Here is a 17,895-nt window from a genome sequence, read left to right as displayed (position 1 = left end):
GGTATTTTGAGCTAGAACTTCGCATATGGGGAGATTTATTTGAAATCTTAAGAAAAGTCTTGTGACATGTCCCCTTTAAGTTCCCTATTATAGGCAACTCTGCAATTTTTCAAATTCCCAGTTTATTCCCCTGAATTCCCATATATTCCCATTAATTGCCATGGAAAGTTTCCAGCCATTAAAATTCCTAAAATGTTCCCACGCATGGCCACTAGCGGATGCCTGCAGTTGACCTGAAGATGTATAAAAGTGTCAGATTTTCCTGATTTCCTGCTTTAGTGTGAAAGGCACTGACCACAAATACATTAGTGCTGCATATAGCCCTACCTGTCGTGTACATGCATGCAAATAATATGAAATGTTGTCATTTGCATGGGCCTTGCTGCTGTCTGACACATTATTTGCATATTATTTGGGTGCAGAAAGCACGTAGCATCAGACAGTATTTGTCACACATTTCCATATCTACATATGCATCTGCCTTACTTGCTGTCTGTGGTGACATCATAGGATAATTTTTTTTAATGACCCCTTTGCCCTCCCAAAGAAAAGGGTGGGGAACAAAGGGTGGGGAAGTCTGGAATGTATATGATCCCTCTTTAAGGGAGTTCCCTTTGCAGGATCGTTTTCATTTTGGCATATGTTTTTCGGACCAGTATGGTTACATTATCAACTTCATGAGTAAAATGAGTAGCTTCTCTGACATTAGGGATTTAAGTAAGATATGCATTTGTGTACGTATCATGCAGCAAACACAGTGTGAAATAGAGGCACAAACACATGAGAAAGGGAGGTGAAGTAGCTGTGACTTTTGTGCTTGGAATGTTCATAGGTATGAGGTCAGGAACCTCTGTACTCATAACGCAACATGCATTGTATGCTTTAGGCGGTATCTGTTGAAACAATGCTGGATTGTTCAGTCTTGCACTTGTAAAAAGACATCATATCCTGTAGACCTCAAATTTCTACTTAGAAGAGAAAACTGCATATTACAAAGACAAGCAGTGCGTGTCTACTGTGATCGATAGCTCATACTGAGAACTTTCGGAGGGAGCATGTTCATTTGATTGACGTCAATCATTTAAACAGCTGCCTATGCATTTAGTTCACTATTAATTTAGTTTGTGTTCATTACATGTTCAGCCTTTAATAACTACTGCATAATTTATGATTTTTTTTTTTTTAATAAATATTCGTATTTGACAGTTACTATATTATATACTATAGTGTAAACTATTCTACTCTATTCCATTCTATACTACTCTTTACTACACTATACTGTACTCTACCCCACACTACACTACACTACTCTATACAATACTATTCTACTCTTTACTATACTACACCACACCATACTACACTATACTAAACCACACTATACTATACTCTACTGTACTATACTATACTACACCACACTACACTACTCTACAATTTACTATACTAAACCACACTATAGTATACTATAATTTACTACAACACACTACACTACACTGTTCAATACTACACTACACCACACTACACTACACTATACTATACTACACTACACTACACTACACTACACTACACCACACTACACTACACTACACTAAAATATACTATACTAAACCACACTATACTATACTATACTACACCACACTACGCTATGCTATACCATACTACACCACACAATACTATACTATGTTATATTATACTATGCAACACCAAACTATACTATACCATACTATACTATTCCACACCGCACTACACTATACTATACTATACTATACTATACTATACTATACTATACTATACTATACTATACTATACTATTCTACATCACACTACACTTCAATATAGTACACTATACAATAATATACAATACTACACCATACTACACCACACCACACTGCACTGCACTACACTATACCATTCTGTGCTATAATACACAAGACTACACTATAATATACTATACTACACCAAATGATACTATACTATAACATACTATACTACACTACACTACACTACACTATACTACACCACACTATACTATACTACACTACATCACACTACACTACACTATAATACACTATACAATGATATACAATACTACACCACACCACACTACACCGCACTACACTACATTTTACTATACTGTGCCATACTACACCAGACTACACTATAATATACTATACTACACCAAATGATACTATACTATACTATACTATAATATACTATACTACACTACACCACATTATACTATACTATACTATACTACACTACACTACACTACACTACACAACACTACACTACACTACACTACACTACACTACACTACACTACACTACACTGCACCGCACCGCACCACACCACACCACACTACACTATATTATATTACACTACACCACACTATACTATATTATACTAAACTATAATACACCACACAATACTATACTATGCTATAATATACTACACTATACTATACTACACCACACTATTCTTTACTTTACTATACCACACTACTCTACACTACACTATACTATACTATACTGTGCTATACTACACCACACTACACACAAATATAATATACTACACCACACTATACTATACTTCACTACACCACACTATACTGTACTATACTATAATAAACCACACCACACTTCACTAAACTACACTTTACTACGCTACACTACACTATAGTATACTATACTATAATAAACAATACAATACCACACTACACTATACTATACTATACTACTCTAAACTACACCACTCCATACTACACCACACCGTACTATACTATACTATACTATACTATACTATACTATACCACACTACACTGCACAACACAATGCTACACTACACTATATTATACTATACTATAATATACAATACTACACCACACTACAATATTCCATACTATACTAGTCTAAACTACACCACACAACACCAAACTAAACTAAACTAAACTAAACTAAACTAAACTAAACTAAATAGATGCAGAAGTATTTTTATGGTGATAAGGTTCGGTGGCTTTTAAGTAAACTTCCAAAACACTTTGGAGCGTCTCTGTGGTTTTTGGGAGTGTGTCTTTTTTGCTCTTGGCAGCTATGGTCAATTAATGTTCTTTCAGAAATTAAAGCTCTTCTGTCATGAAAAACAATGAGGTCTGATGTGATTTCAGGTGTGATCGCTGTTGCCCACGGCAACTGGCACATGCATGAAGATCACACCCTTGTTATGATACGAAGTAAATACGTAACAATGGTTGTGTATATTATCTTTGCACCTTTCTATAAGCAGTTTAAGTTGTTGTCACAAAGATAGTTGGGATAAGCAAGAAAGAAATATCTGTAGCTTAATCTTAATTCAAAGATGGAGCTCCTCCCTATTTGAAAATATACAGCCACACAACATTTGAGCTGGTTGGAAACGTCTGATGTCAGTTTACATTACTGACAGAGCTTCTGTTGCAAAGAAGAGTCATATCTGTCCATATCAATATAGATGGTATTGTCTCATCTCATATCCCTCTGGGCAAAATCAAAACTCGATATACCAGCCAGCCCTAATCTTTTGTCAGTTTCAGAATAAAACTAAATGTCATCACAATCCATCTAAAAGTAGCCTTTGATTGTGTGTTCAAGTAATAAATATACTTATTTTTACTGTGTGCATTTAAAGAAATAGTTCACACGTTCTCATGTATTTACTCACCTTCATCACATCTCATGACTTCCTTTGTTCACTTGGACACAAACAAATTATTTTATATTAAAATGCTGTCATGTTATGATGTGCAAATATGGTGGCACACTGAGTCATTCGTTTTCTTAAGATGAAACATGCATATGACAGTAAGTCACAAGACATGCAAGAGCCAATGAGATTCAACGTTTCCCCCATATGAATTTGAATTTACTACGCGGATCTGTATGTTTTCATGGATGCACGACGTATAGAAGCTCAAAATATTAATCATTAACTTCTCACAAATGTATTGATTTGAGACAAATATTAACCCATTAGAGCCACTGGATTACTTTAATAATGGATGTTATTGTATGTAACATTTTAAATATATATATATATTTGTTTATGATCAACTGAAAAAGGAAATCATTTACCTTTGAGATGGCATGATGGTAAATTGATCATATTTGGGTAAACTGTTGTTGTTGAAAGAGGAGGTTTGCTCACACAGGTTGACTGCGGTCTTTGAGATTCAACTCTGTTCTAGTCAAACATGTTTAACTCTGGGCTATTAACTTCTATTGTGAAATCTATTGTGTATTGTGTACTCTTCTGTTGTGTCTACCCCTTACAATAGCTTGTTTCAGGTTTTCTGACATTTTCCCTCTCACAATGTAAGTCAAATAACATCGACTTTCTAACAAAGGTGGGTAATATTTCATATACAGAAGGTACAAAAGCTGTGGATCGTTGTTTAAATATTATATGAGGCATAATGTACTGTGGAAAATGTCAGGTGAGCAGTGATCTAGTATATAAATGTGCATCATTTTGCAACATCTGAATGAACTGAATTTCAAAAAATATTTGGTCAAAAATATTATATTTTGTTAATATAATGCAAAATAATGTTAATATAATATATTTTGTTAAAAGGATCCAATTGAAAGAAGAAAATGAGGTTGGGTTTTGTGAGGTAATGGTGATCTGCTGATAATATCAGATACTGTAGAAATGAAAAACTATCTGCGTTAAGTATGATACGGTTTGCCACATATTTGTAAATAATACCAAATAAAAAGATCAAGCAGCCATACTCAGATACATAATATATTTAAATCATTCACTAGAGTAATTGTATGTATATATGTATATTGAATAGGGCCGGAAGATTTATCAAAAATTTTGAAATATCACATAATCACTTACAATATACATGCAGCAGTAGTTTGCCAAAACTAAATGATTTTAAAGTAACTAAACCCTAAACCAACTTTTTTTGGTTAATTATCTGTAAGAATGATGCTTTATTAGTGCTGTTCATTGATTTTAGTCAGTTTTTTGACATTTGGATATAAAGTGTTTTAATACTTCAATATATGGTGTAAAAACGTCTGAGTGCTGCCCTCTTCAGGTTGAACGGTGGCTACTGCAGTTTAATTTTCCTATTGGATGTTGGGTCCAAAAAATGACTCGTGACATAAGCAGGTTCAAGCTCACCACGCCCTTGTTACGATCTCACCACACACTTGGTACAAGTGATCTGCCCACTTTTCTTGTTTTTTTTAAAAATTGCCAGTGGGTGGAGTCAGGCTCTGACCAGGGGTTTAGTTACGATTTAATATTTCAAAAAGTTATAGTTTCAACAATACACATATTTAAGTGATGCTTTCATTTCCCCGAAAGAGTTAACTGTATAACTTTTGGTTTTAAAATATGTTTTAATATAATTTAAACAGATTTTACCACCATATAAGGCCTTATTGCCTATATCGCGTCACCATGCAGGCCATCCCATATCGCGATTTTCTTTAGTATTGTGTTTGTAGATCACAGTCTATGTTTTTGGGTGACGTAGCCTACTGTATGTCCTGCCAACACACACACACAAACATTCTCAGAACAATGTGTAATTTATATCCAGGTCAAGTCCCTGTGAACATATTTATAGTTAAATATTGACCAGGACTGACAATTATTAACTTTCATAGCATAATACTACATAATAGAGATCAATTGTCGTGCATTCTGCTTGTAAGTTCGCAAAGATGTTTAGTTGTTTTATAAGCAAGACTACATTATACAAAAAACAGGTTTTGACTGAGCTATTGTGGTACGAACGTGTGTGTGTGCGCGTGTGTGTGAGCGTGAGTGCGCGCGCGCGTGTGTTGGCCGTCATGCCACAGCCAGAGTGAAAGCTAAAGCCTCTGTCGTTCGTTATGACGGGCAAATATCGATGAAAGGATTATTATACAGGAAATCCAACGGATAGCTGCACTTTAGAGTTGTAAGTCGACTTTAAATACTTGTGGGCAAACTTTATCCGTCATTGTATTTACTTATGTACTTTATATGCGCTTTGCTGTAAGTTTGAGAAACTTTAAAGAGCATCAAGATTCACGACGACACGGTGAATCCAAGGCGCGTCGATAGGAAGAAAACGCGATACACTCTTATATATTTTTAAACATGGAGTTTAATGGATGTTATATTTAAATGATTACAATGAAAGGAGTGGGTGGGTTTATTTGGTAAATGGTGGGCTTTGTGTTTTTCATAACACACCCAGATGTTGTTGAAGCAGATGTGATGAGCTCGACACATTCAGATTCAGATTCATTTGATCGATTGATGTTTAAAACAAATCAAAGCGTTTTCAAAATCAACTGAAAGTATTGAACGATATATTTGTTAACATCTGGTTGATATTTCAAAACTAAATTCGCGAGATATAGTAATATTTTAACCAAGTAACTTACACAAGTATTAATCTTAAAGAAACAGACACAATATTGTCTTAGTTTACTTTTTTTGGATTTGGTAATTTTTTGACCTGTGCATGTGTGCATTTGTTTGTGAACATACACTTTTGAAAGTCAAAGTTAAGATGTATTACTAAATATGCTTTTCATGCTAAGAAATACAGTAGAAATCTAATGGTTTCCATTGTAAAATACCATTATGAACCTTTACCATTAAAACCATTACAAAATTCCTTTATATCGGTTTTTTTTGTGTTTGTTGGGACTTTTCCAATACAGTGATGTATTGGTTCCCATTTGACAGATTTGTTTTTTTTGTACATTTATTTGTTTGCTCGAAAGCACTGCTAGGGCTTCAACTCTTAAAATGCAAACATTACATATATAAAACATATAAAAGCACTTAAAATCCACATATAACAGCCCATTATCAGAACCTAAAACATTATAAGTAAAGACCAAATAAGACTTTATAGTTTCCATTGAAACTAATACGATTCCCATTATAACCATCAAAGAGTTTCTGTAAAGGTTGGTTTCTATGGTTTATTTTAGCATAGTTGTGGGTGATCCTTAATATGTGTAAGAAAATATTTGCCTATTTCATTTCTATATTCATATTGTATATAGAATATCTAGGCCTATAAAATCTGTGTTCTCACATTTCCCTATTTGGTTTCCACATGTTGGTGTGCTTAAAAACATAGGGTCGCCCTCATGTGGAATAGATGTGTATTACCTTTGTTATTTGTTATATGAAATCATTTGAACTTATGTCATTGGTACAGGTGTAAATATGCCTCATCGGTCACAGTGTTCATCTGCTGGGGACAACCCCCACGACCCCAACTACCTGCCCCCTCATTACCGCGAGGAGTACCGGATAGCTATTGATGCCCTGGTTGATGCCGACCTTGAAGGCTACTATGGATTTTTACAGGAAGCAAATATGGTCGGTTTCTTATCGCAAACAGAGATTGAGTATATCAAATGCACGGTGCGGACGCCGCATCCGACAGTTCAGCCAGACAGGAGATACATGGCCGAAGATGCAGACGGCTCTTCGGACACTTACTGGCCGGTTCATTCGGACCATGACGCTCCAAGCCTGGACTTGGGCTGGCCACAGCATTCTAGATTTGCTGGACCAACAGAGGTCACTACGCTGGTCAATCCATCTGATCCTGAGATGCCCAGTATTAAGGAGCAAGTGCGCAGAATGATTAAGAGTGCACAAGAAGTATGTTTACTTGTATTACACATTTTCTTGTGTCATGTTGCTCAACCGGTGCTCGTAACACAATCAGTTTTCATTCAAAATGTCATGAATGTTTATTAGTTATAAAGGGTTATATATGTTTGCTTTTACACTAACATTGGTTAAAATTAAGTTGCTTTGTAAAAATATGATGGCATATACTTTATGTAAATTCAATATCAAGCATTATGCAACATATATGTTTTAATTTGCCCAAAGATGCTCGGTATGTTAAAGCCATTAATAATGGTTATATTACTTATCCAGATATTCAAAGGGTGTGATCATGAATTTGTGCATAAAATGATACTACAATTGCATGCACTATGGTGCACACTAATGCCTTTTTTGTGTACTGTACAATGCATGATTCTGTACTCTCAAAAGATTTTTGTGTTACGCATTGCGTAATGTCTAATTCTTGCACTGTTTTTTTATTTCTTGCCACAGGTTGTTGCTGTGGTGATGGACATGTTTACAGATGTTGATATCTTCTTTGATATTCTTACTGCAGCGATGCGTGGTGTGGCTGTTTACATTCTTCTTGATGAACTGAATGCACACCATTTTGTTTCAATGGTGAACAACTGTAGGGTGAATCTGGATGAAATAAAAGTAGGTACTTTACAAATGTGTTAAACATGTTTTTGTCAGTAATTCAGTTCTGAAGAAGAATATTTTGTTTGGGGATATACGAGTTGCATAAGCACCTCGGCAGTACCAGCATGTATTGTGTTTTGCAATGGGTGTCTGGTTGATACTTGAGAGCACTTGTTATTGGGCTTGGCATGTATTCTGAGCTAGCTGCTGTGGTAATGGGTGTTCACATAATGTGCGAGTTTGCAAGAGGTTTTGGGTAAGAAGGATACCAAGAACCTAAATGTTATTTGGTTTTGCTACCCAGTCTCATGTAGATGCATTTAAATAGCAAAAAGTGTGAAAATCGTGCAATATATAAGCCAAATTCCAATTTGGCATGCATATGATACGCCAGTCCTTCCCATTCACTTACATTTTCAAACATCGTGGACTCCGCCTTTAAGTAAATGGGAAGGACTGGCATATCATATGCACGCCAAATTGGAATTTGCCGTATGTGTTGCACGATTTTTGCACTTCGTGCTATTTATACGCAATTCCCTGAGACTGGGATTTTTGGTGAAAACTGGGACAGTGTAGCGATTAGTTTTTGTTTACGTCATATGTGGGTGTGTACTATGTATAAAAACACATGCATGTATAAATTTAAGAAATATTTATAATAATTGATGTATTATGTGTTTATACATTTTATATTTATATATAATTTATATTATATATATAAATATAAATACTTAAAATATTTTTTTTTTTAAATTATACACGTATGTGTGTGAACGTATATATACATAATTATTATACACAGTACACAAATATATAAGGTGTATACAAAACCTTTTATTCTGCAGACGATTAGTTGCGATTAATCGTTTTGCTGCCCTAGAAAACCTGCATTGGAAATATCTTGGTAAGAATAGGAAGTACTATTTGTTTTAAATATTTGATATAAACAATACACATTTGCATAAGAGGCATGACTTACTAGTTTTTTTATTGTATGAAGGTTGCAATTTCAGAGTTTGTTTTAAATGTATTAACACTTTTTTTTACTTGCAGTGCATGAGAGTAAGAACTGTGTGTGGCAGTACTTATTTCTGCCACACAGGCAAGTCTTTCAAAGGTCAGATGATGGATCGCTTCATACTGGTGGATTGCAGGGCAGTTTTAACTGGAAACTATAGGTAAGTGTGCTTTTTCTTTACACTTTTAAAATAAACTATGCTTTTAATTAGCAGTGTCTTTTCATCTTAGATCTTTACTGTGGTCATTAAATTTATACTAGTTAAAACATCTTTCTAACTTTTTGTTGCAGCTTCATGTGGTCTTTTGAGAAGATACATCGCTGCCTAGCGCATCTGTTTCTTGGACAGCTTGTGACCACCTTTGATGAAGAGTTTCGAATTCTGTTTGCCCACTCGGAGCCGCTGGTCGTCGAAGAAATTCTGGCAAATATGTCACAATACAGCAATCTAAATGAAAGCCATCTAAACATGGCTAACGCCCACATGTTGAAGAGAGAATATCCACCTATTCATCCTGAATGGGTTGATCATTCTGCAGAAAAACATATAAATGTAGGACACCAAATATTTCCCTTTAGAAACCCTGAACCATATGGAGCAGAGAAAAATCCCTCCACTCAGAGGCACATGAACATGCATGCAGTTCAACAATTTCGAGGAGACCAACCATTTATAGAGCATGGGAGACCAATGAGAGGACCATTTGAAATGGCTGGATTCAAAAGGCATAGCTATCCAGATGTACCAGATTATGAATACATGCCCCCTCAAAACCAGCCACCAATCCGAGGCAAACAGTTCATGGAGGGAGTTGTTCCCAAGGGCAGCCACTTTCCAAGGGAACCAGGTCCTTACCAGGGAGCTGGATTACAGCCTGATTATGACATGTATGGCAGATTCAGAGACCAAGGCTACCCCATGGATCAGTTTTCAGGGGCTGGCTATCCTCTTGAGGTAAACGAGGCAGAACCACCTGGAGCTTATGACCATGTCCAAAGATTCTTGCGGTCTCAATCTCCTATGGAGGAAGGACCTGGTGCCGGAAATTTAGTTCCACCTGCGCAGTCTAATGTCAGAAGACATAGCATGGGTCAGTCTTATGCTTGTCAGACTTCCCCCACGGCACCAAACCTACCAGACCAGAAACGTTTAGTCAATACAAATCGCAAACCACAGGATGTGAGCCAGAAGCAGGGGCTGCGAGATTGGAGGATCAACTCATACCTTAGTGCCTTTGATGATGGAGAAGATCCTGATCTTTCTGAACTTGAAGGATCAGACCTTTGTGATAACGTTCCATGTTTTGTTCAGGAAGGGCCTGGTGGCCCCGTTGGTGCCAAAATCAGAACTGGAAACACTGAGTTTAACAGGGTGCCTTCATCTAGGAACAATCCACCTTTTATCCAGATTCAAAACAGCTCCCCTCCGCCTTACAGTTTAGCTGACCATCCACCAGAGTTATCTGACAATTTTAAAATAACACCACCGACAACTTCAGAGTCATCTTGTACCACTGAGGGGGACAAAGTGGAGGAGACACAGTATAAAAAGCCGAGAGAGACCAAACGGTTTGGTGAGGAGTTTCTCAGGAGCAAACCCGTTCACAATGTCCAGAGGAATTCCAGACTAAGACACTCATTGATATTCAGTTCAAATTTGGAGTTGAACACTTCAGACGATTCAAAAGATATCTTAGGAGAAAAAGATGGAGATGAGGCTTCAAAACTTTCAGCTCGTGTGTCACAAATCTTGGATAAAAGGAGGGGTAGCACAAGAGAGCCATTTCAGTGGAGGAATTTTATAAAGTCAGCCACAGTTGAAGACCAAGCCATGGAGTCTGCACACTCTGAGAATTCACTAAACAAAATTGGGGTCAGTAATGTTGACAACTCCAAAGGCCTTTTGAAAGAGGAAAAACTGCCAGAAACGGTGCAATCAGCAGTTTTAGAAGTACAAAGCGATAAAGATGAGTCAAAAATAATGCCAAGGTCATCCTCATTCGTAGATATGAATGACCCAGACTCTAGATTTAGATATTTCAAAGAGTTAGCAGCTAAACGCAAAGCTGAACTTGCAGCAGTCAAAACTTCTCAAAGCAACCCAGAGAAAGCCCCAAAGATGTTGGATGCACCTGACGAACCCTCAATGAGCGATGCAAAAGACAAGACCATTGTCACAACACCAGAGATTCAAAATACTAAATGTGAGAAATCTGGTGCAGACATTCCAGAAACAGTTCAAACAGCTATTCAGGATGAAAAAAGCAGAAGAAATGCGTCAAATGAATGGCAAAGATCATTTTCATTCTTAGATATGAATGACCCAGACAGTAGATTTAGTTATTTCAAAGAATTAGCAGCTAAACGCAAAGCTGAACTTGCAGAAGTCAAAACTTCTCAAAGCAAGCCAGAAGAAGCCCCAAAGATGTCTGATGCACCTGAGAAGCCCTCAATGAGTGATGCAGAAAAAAGGGCAGCTCTCACAAAGCCAGAGATTCAAGACACCAAATGTGAGGAATCTGGTGCAGACATTCCAGAAACCGTTCAATCGGCCATTCGGGATGAAAGAAGCAGAAGAAATGAGTCAAATGAATGGCAAAGATCATTTTCATTCTTAGATATGAATGACCCAGACTGTAGATTTAGATATTTCAAAGAATTAGCAGCTAAACGCAAAGCCGAACTTACAGCAGTCAAAACGACTCAAAGCAAGCCAGAGAAAGCCCCAAAGACGTTGGATGCACCTGAAAAGCCCTCAATGAGTGATGCAGAAAAAAAGGCAGCTCTCACAACACCAGAGATTCAAGACACCAAATGTGAGGAATCTAGTCCAGACATTATGCATAGAGCCACAGATGCTGAAAAAATTAGATTAAAGAAAAAACTTGCAGAAGAGTCTGCGTTATCAATAAATTATTTTCAAAAAGACCCGGTTATGGAGAAAAACACAGATTCTAAAAAGTCTTTGCATCCTATTACAAAAAATGTTGAGTCCCTCTCTGAACCTGCTCCATTTAAAGCCAGTTTCTCACAAAAACAAGTAGGTCCTATTGAATTAAAAACGGCTTCAACAGAAACTAAGCACACCCAAAATCACATTCCAAAAGAAATAAGCCCCTCACATGTTGATTTAACAGATAGTTGTTCCCCTGGAAAACTTTCACAGACAAAGTGCTTGTCACCACTAACATCAGCAAAGGAGGCAGAGTGTTTCCAGCAGCCAACTGTAACAGAGGAAGATTCCTTACAAGGGCCTGCAACATCAGGGGTTCATTCTTCCAAAATCCCCACTGCAACAGAGAAAGCACAAAAACACACTGCAACAGAGGCAGAGTCTTTTCAACAGCCAACTGCAGGGGGGGCACAGTCTTGCCAACAGCCCACCGAAGAAGAAAGTGCATCTTTACAATGTATTGCTGCAATTGATAAAGATTCCTCTGAAAAGCCTTTTGTAATAAAAGCAGAGTCATCCCAACAACTCCCTGCAACAAAACCTGCTAAACCTGCTGAATTGCACACTACAACAGAAGCAAAGACTTTCCAGGAGCCGGCTGCAGTAGAACACACTACTGTAACAGAGACAGACTTTGTACAGCAGCCCAATACAACAGTAAGTGAATCATTGCAACACCCCTCTGCAACAAAGACTGACTCTTTTCACCAGCCTAGTGCAGCAGAAAGTAAACATGCTAAGCAATCCACTCAAACAGAGGCAGAGACTTCCCAACCCTCAATTTTAACAAAGACAGACTCTACACAACAGCCCAATGCATTAGGGGTACAATCTTCCAAAATTCAACCTGCAAGTGAAAAAGAACATGGCGAAAAACATACGGCAACAGAGACAGAATCTGTTCTACTGTCCACAATAGCAGAAACAGACTCTTTACAACAGCCCAGTGCTGCAGTTAATTTGCAACACCCCACTGCAACAGAGGCAGACTCTTCCCAACAGCCCATTGCATTGGGGGTGCAATCTTCCAAAATCCCCAAAGATGCCCAAAAACCTGCTGCTGCTCAGCCACAATCTGTCCAAACCCCAACCTTAACTGAAAATGATCATGTTCATAAACCTTCTGCAGCTGAGGCTAAATCTGTCCAAAACCCACTTGCACCAGAAAAGGACACCCCGAAACCCACTGCAATGGAGGCAGACTCTTCTCAACACCTCCCTTCAACAAACATTAAACAAAAACCTCCTGCAACTGAGGCAAAAGAGTCAAACTCTTTGGCTGAAGAACTTGTTCTAAAATCAGCCACAGAGAAGGGGAATGATTTCCAGCAACCAATAGTGAATGTTGCAGACTCTTCCCAAACATCCACTTCAACAGTGGATGCTTCAAATGTTTCCCAACAGGCCACTCCAGGAGAAAGTCAATCTTCTGAATCCTCCACTGCAAAAGGGGAAGACATCCAAGAATCAAATTCATTGAGAGCGGACTCTTCTCAACAGCCCACAACAACAAATACTGTACCTTCCCACCACCCCACTGACTCTTACAAACAGCCAACCGAATCAAGAGAAGACTCTTCCCAAAGTCCTGATGAAACAGGCACAGATACTGTAATTGTAACAGAAAAGGAATCTTCCCAAAACCCCAACCCAGTGGTGTTAGACACTTCCAAACATCCTACTGCAACAGAGAAGCCAACCTCTGTGTGTGTATCTGCATCTCCATTCAAAGTCACTTCATCTCCTCAGACTATCTCTTTTACTGACACCACTCCAGCAGATAGTCACACATTGTTCAAGAAAGGCGTAGTGGGTATGTCTACAACAGAGACTAATTTGGATCAAAATATACCAGCAGGGAGCACTCTTCAAAATGGTGAAGTCAGCCCCCCTCAACAGAGTCCAAAAGACGGTGAATCATCTCCTAAGGTTGTCCAGTCCATTACAACTTCATCAGAACCAAACCCATCAGAAGAAAGTAGCTCACCAAAAATTGAGCATAAGGACGATAACTCTGGTCAGGACATTACCAAACAAGGATCCATCCTAGCTACTGACTCAACAGGGCTTGACGCAACTCAGGGATTCACGCAGTTACAATCAAATATGTCTTCAAACCCTTTACCTGAATCAAGTTTAAATGACCCAAAACCTGAGGATGAACACCAAAAGCAAAATAACTCTTCAGCTAGACCTGAGGGTCTTGAGTTAGCTAAGGTTTCTACAGCACTGGACCCTGTCCAAATTGATAAAACCAAACTAGTAGGGGTGTCTGAACAATCAGAAAGCAGTTTGACACCAAACAGTGCAGAAGAAGCAATAAGTCAGACCAATGTGACAGAAAATCCCAAACTTTCCACACATCAGTCATCTACTGCCAGTGTTCTCTCGTGTAGCAACCTTAGAGATGATACTAAAGTTCTTTTAGAGCAAATTTCAGCAAAGAACCAAAGCAGATCAGCCCAGTCCAAACAGACTCCAGCCAATGAAGAGAAAAAGGAAGGGGTTAGGTCTGTAGAGCAACAGCTTTCAACTTTTTCAGGAGGGCCCTGGTCTTCCAAAGCTTCGCCAGAAGAGCGGGAAATGTTACTAAAAAAGATGGAAAAAATGCGAAAGGAAAGAAAAGTCTACAGCCGTTTTGAGGTAATTCATACACTGTCAAAATGGTCATAAAATATGTTCCCCATAAAATATGTCACTGGGGCTGTACCCTTTCAAAAATTTCAGCTTTGCACTTAAAAGGGCAGTTTCCCGGACATGGTTTAGATTAATCCAAGCATAGGCTTTAGTAATATTAGGACATTTAAGTAGTTTTTACAAACATACCTTACAAAACTAAAAACAATACTGGTGTGCATCTTGAGATAGAACAATGGCAATGATATATTTTAAGATATGTCAGTACAAGATGTTTTTAAATTAAGGCAGATCAAACTAGGGCTGTCACAAAGATTAAATAATCGTCTCATCGCGATTGTTTGACATCATCGCCATGATTTCAGATCACCGCAATGATTGCAAATCTCTCTAAAAAACACAAGGGGGAGCTGCAGCACCTGTAAAAATGAGACAGTATCAGATAGCGCTCCTTAACTGACAGTATAATGCAATACATTGCAAAGCCATTCAATACAATGGAAAAACAGCATTTAAAGAAATGCTGTAAAACTCTGATATGCAGTATGAAGTGCCAATTAAAACATACATTTCCAAAACAGCAATTCCAAATTTAAGGAAGTAAAGGATGCTATTCTTAAGTATAAGTAAGGAATTGATTTTTTTGCAGCCACTACAGACATGTGGTCCAGTACTAATATGACCTTAGTAGGATTGGCCTCTATTTAAGGCCTGTTCTGGTATATTCAGTTTATTTTGATTGCATTTTTATTTTCAGTTATTTTTCAGACACTTTATTGTGTTAATTTCTAATAAAAGAATTTTCATTTAAATAATTATTTTTAAATATGTGCTATGTGTATTAATATTTACTACCAGGTAAACCTTGCAAAAAATGTAATTTAAATGATCACAACAATGTGTGAAAATAATTTCATGAACAAACAAAAAATAATGAGAATTTAATGTCAGAGCAATAAAACAGACAATTAATCTCCATAATCGCCAAAGCCCTAAAACAGGCAATTAATTGTCACAATTTATGAGACAATTAACAGGCAGCCAAATTTCATAACCCTACATCAAACATGCATTTTAGTGTGGGATTAGGATAAGCCCTGTCCTGGAACCTCCCCAAAGAGTTTGTATTAGTTCCTCAAAGATACATATTAGTGTCTCAAATGTACATATTGGTACCAAATGTATACATATTAGGACCGTTTTAAGGGGTATTTACAGCATATTTTAGTGTGTGCCCCAGTGACAGCTGGGTAACATATTTTGACCAATTTTTCCAACAGTTTTTGTGTTTTCTTTTTGTGTTTATAAAAGTGTGGATGAGGACACTTTGTGATAAAGTAATACTAATAAATTTATTAAGTTTAATTGAATGAGTTGTAATATTATTGCATGATAGTTCAGAACATCTATCAAAGTCAGCTTTAATGTACAGTACAGTTTCTACAATTCCTTAAGATAATATACATATGTTGTTTTTACAGGCCTCATGTTAACGTGGGATTAAACCTTATGGACGAGTGGCTCGAACAAGAAGAGGGAAGCAATTTTGCCTTGTTTTCCCTCGGTCTTACCTCATAACTGTGAACTTGCACAAACTTGTGTTTTTTGATGTGTTACTTTAACAAATGTTGCTCCCTAAATGCAAGACTTGACATGATGTCTGTCAAGATTGTAGATCTTGTGTCATACCTGAACTCCTGAACAGATCATTGGTCTAAATGAATGACAGAAGACAAAAAACTAACCCTACCTGCTGGATAAGATTCAGATAGGGTTTCCTATGTATATATCGTTTTAAAATCAAGTACGTTTGTAATTATCTGGATGCAGATTCTATCTATATTCTGATATGGATATTATCATGATCTGACAAAGATACGTTTGTTTGACAAACAAGAACAGGGAAGTAATTATAAGGCAGAACAAGACACGCTGCCTGTAACCACAATAGACATTGAGGGGGGAAATGTCCTCCCAAAATAACTCCGATCTTATTGATCTAAATATCTGAATGTTTTGGTTGCCCCAATGTTCAAAATGTGTTTAACAAGAAGTACAACTAAATGTGAACTATAAGTGATGTGTCACTATAAAATATTGGGTGGGATTTTTGTGGAATAAATCTATTTATGTCTTAAATTAGAGCCTTTTGTATACAAATCCAGATAATTCTCGAGACTTCACAAACAATCTAATAAAAAAAAACAATATTTTGTATTTCCAATTTACTGTGTAAATACATAGTATGTTTTTTCTTTATCACTGATTTGACAAAAATATAATGTTAAACATTATGGTGAAATGTGCTTATATGTTTAATAAACATTAGCTGATGTAAAAATTGTAATGTAAGATTTAGTATAGACGAATGAAACACTAGTCTAGTTTATCTGTATCAGAAATGGTCTTACTGCCAACTATACTCAACAGATTAAAAATGTGCAATATTGTAAGTTTAGGATGAGATGTTTGAGTTTTTTTAAAAATTGCAAAATGTGCGCATTGTTTATGTGGGACAGCATCTGTTTCTGACGATTGTCCTTAACCAGATTTGAAGATTAATGTTGTCTCAAAAATCTGTTAAGGTTTATTACACTGACATGAAAATAAAATTGTATTAAACAAACAGAAATGTTATTTATTAATATCCTGATATCTGTGTGAGAAGTCAAAGCTTACACAACATTTGTTTTTGTGCACAGTGATATCTCTCAACTTATTCTCTGTTACATTGTTTCAACCTGTAGTTGGGTCAAACATTGGCATTTTTAGGTTAATTTAAAATAAATGGTTAGGTTTGTTCTAGTTGAAACAAATTAGCAGTGTGTATTTTACCCTTTGGTATTGATATAAATATTTTTTTATGAGAACATAATTCATTTATGCCATATATTGTAGCAGTCAAATAATATGAATGTTACATTACAACATAGAGAAATTGGACAACACCCTTGCTTTCAGCGAGACTGATGTCTCCTGTTTAATCCTTTTCTTG

General features: G+C 36.9%; 1 protein-coding gene across 1 annotated transcript; it reads left to right on the top strand.

Moving 5' to 3' along the window:
• The first annotated feature begins 5,729 nt into the window (after nucleotides 1-5,729).
• On the top strand, nucleotides 5,730-17,692 carry fam83ha (family with sequence similarity 83 member Ha). The gene is made up of 6 exons (XM_065296087.2): nucleotides 5,730-5,956; nucleotides 7,220-7,671; nucleotides 8,140-8,304; nucleotides 9,346-9,470; nucleotides 9,602-14,906; nucleotides 16,382-17,692. The coding sequence occupies exons 2-6, from the start codon at nucleotides 7,228-7,230 to the stop codon at nucleotides 16,391-16,393; spliced, it is 6,051 nt and encodes a 2,016-aa protein (XP_065152159.1). The 5' UTR covers nucleotides 5,730-5,956; nucleotides 7,220-7,227; the 3' UTR covers nucleotides 16,394-17,692.
• Nucleotides 17,693-17,895: the final 203 nt, after the last annotated feature.

The sequence above is a fragment of the Paramisgurnus dabryanus genome, chromosome 20, assembly GCF_030506205.2.
Source record: "Paramisgurnus dabryanus chromosome 20, PD_genome_1.1, whole genome shotgun sequence".
In the NCBI taxonomy this organism is placed as follows: Eukaryota; Metazoa; Chordata; class Actinopteri; order Cypriniformes; family Cobitidae; genus Paramisgurnus; species Paramisgurnus dabryanus.
Note: the sequence above shows the minus strand (reverse complement) of the source record. Positions and strands in the feature narration are given on the sequence as shown.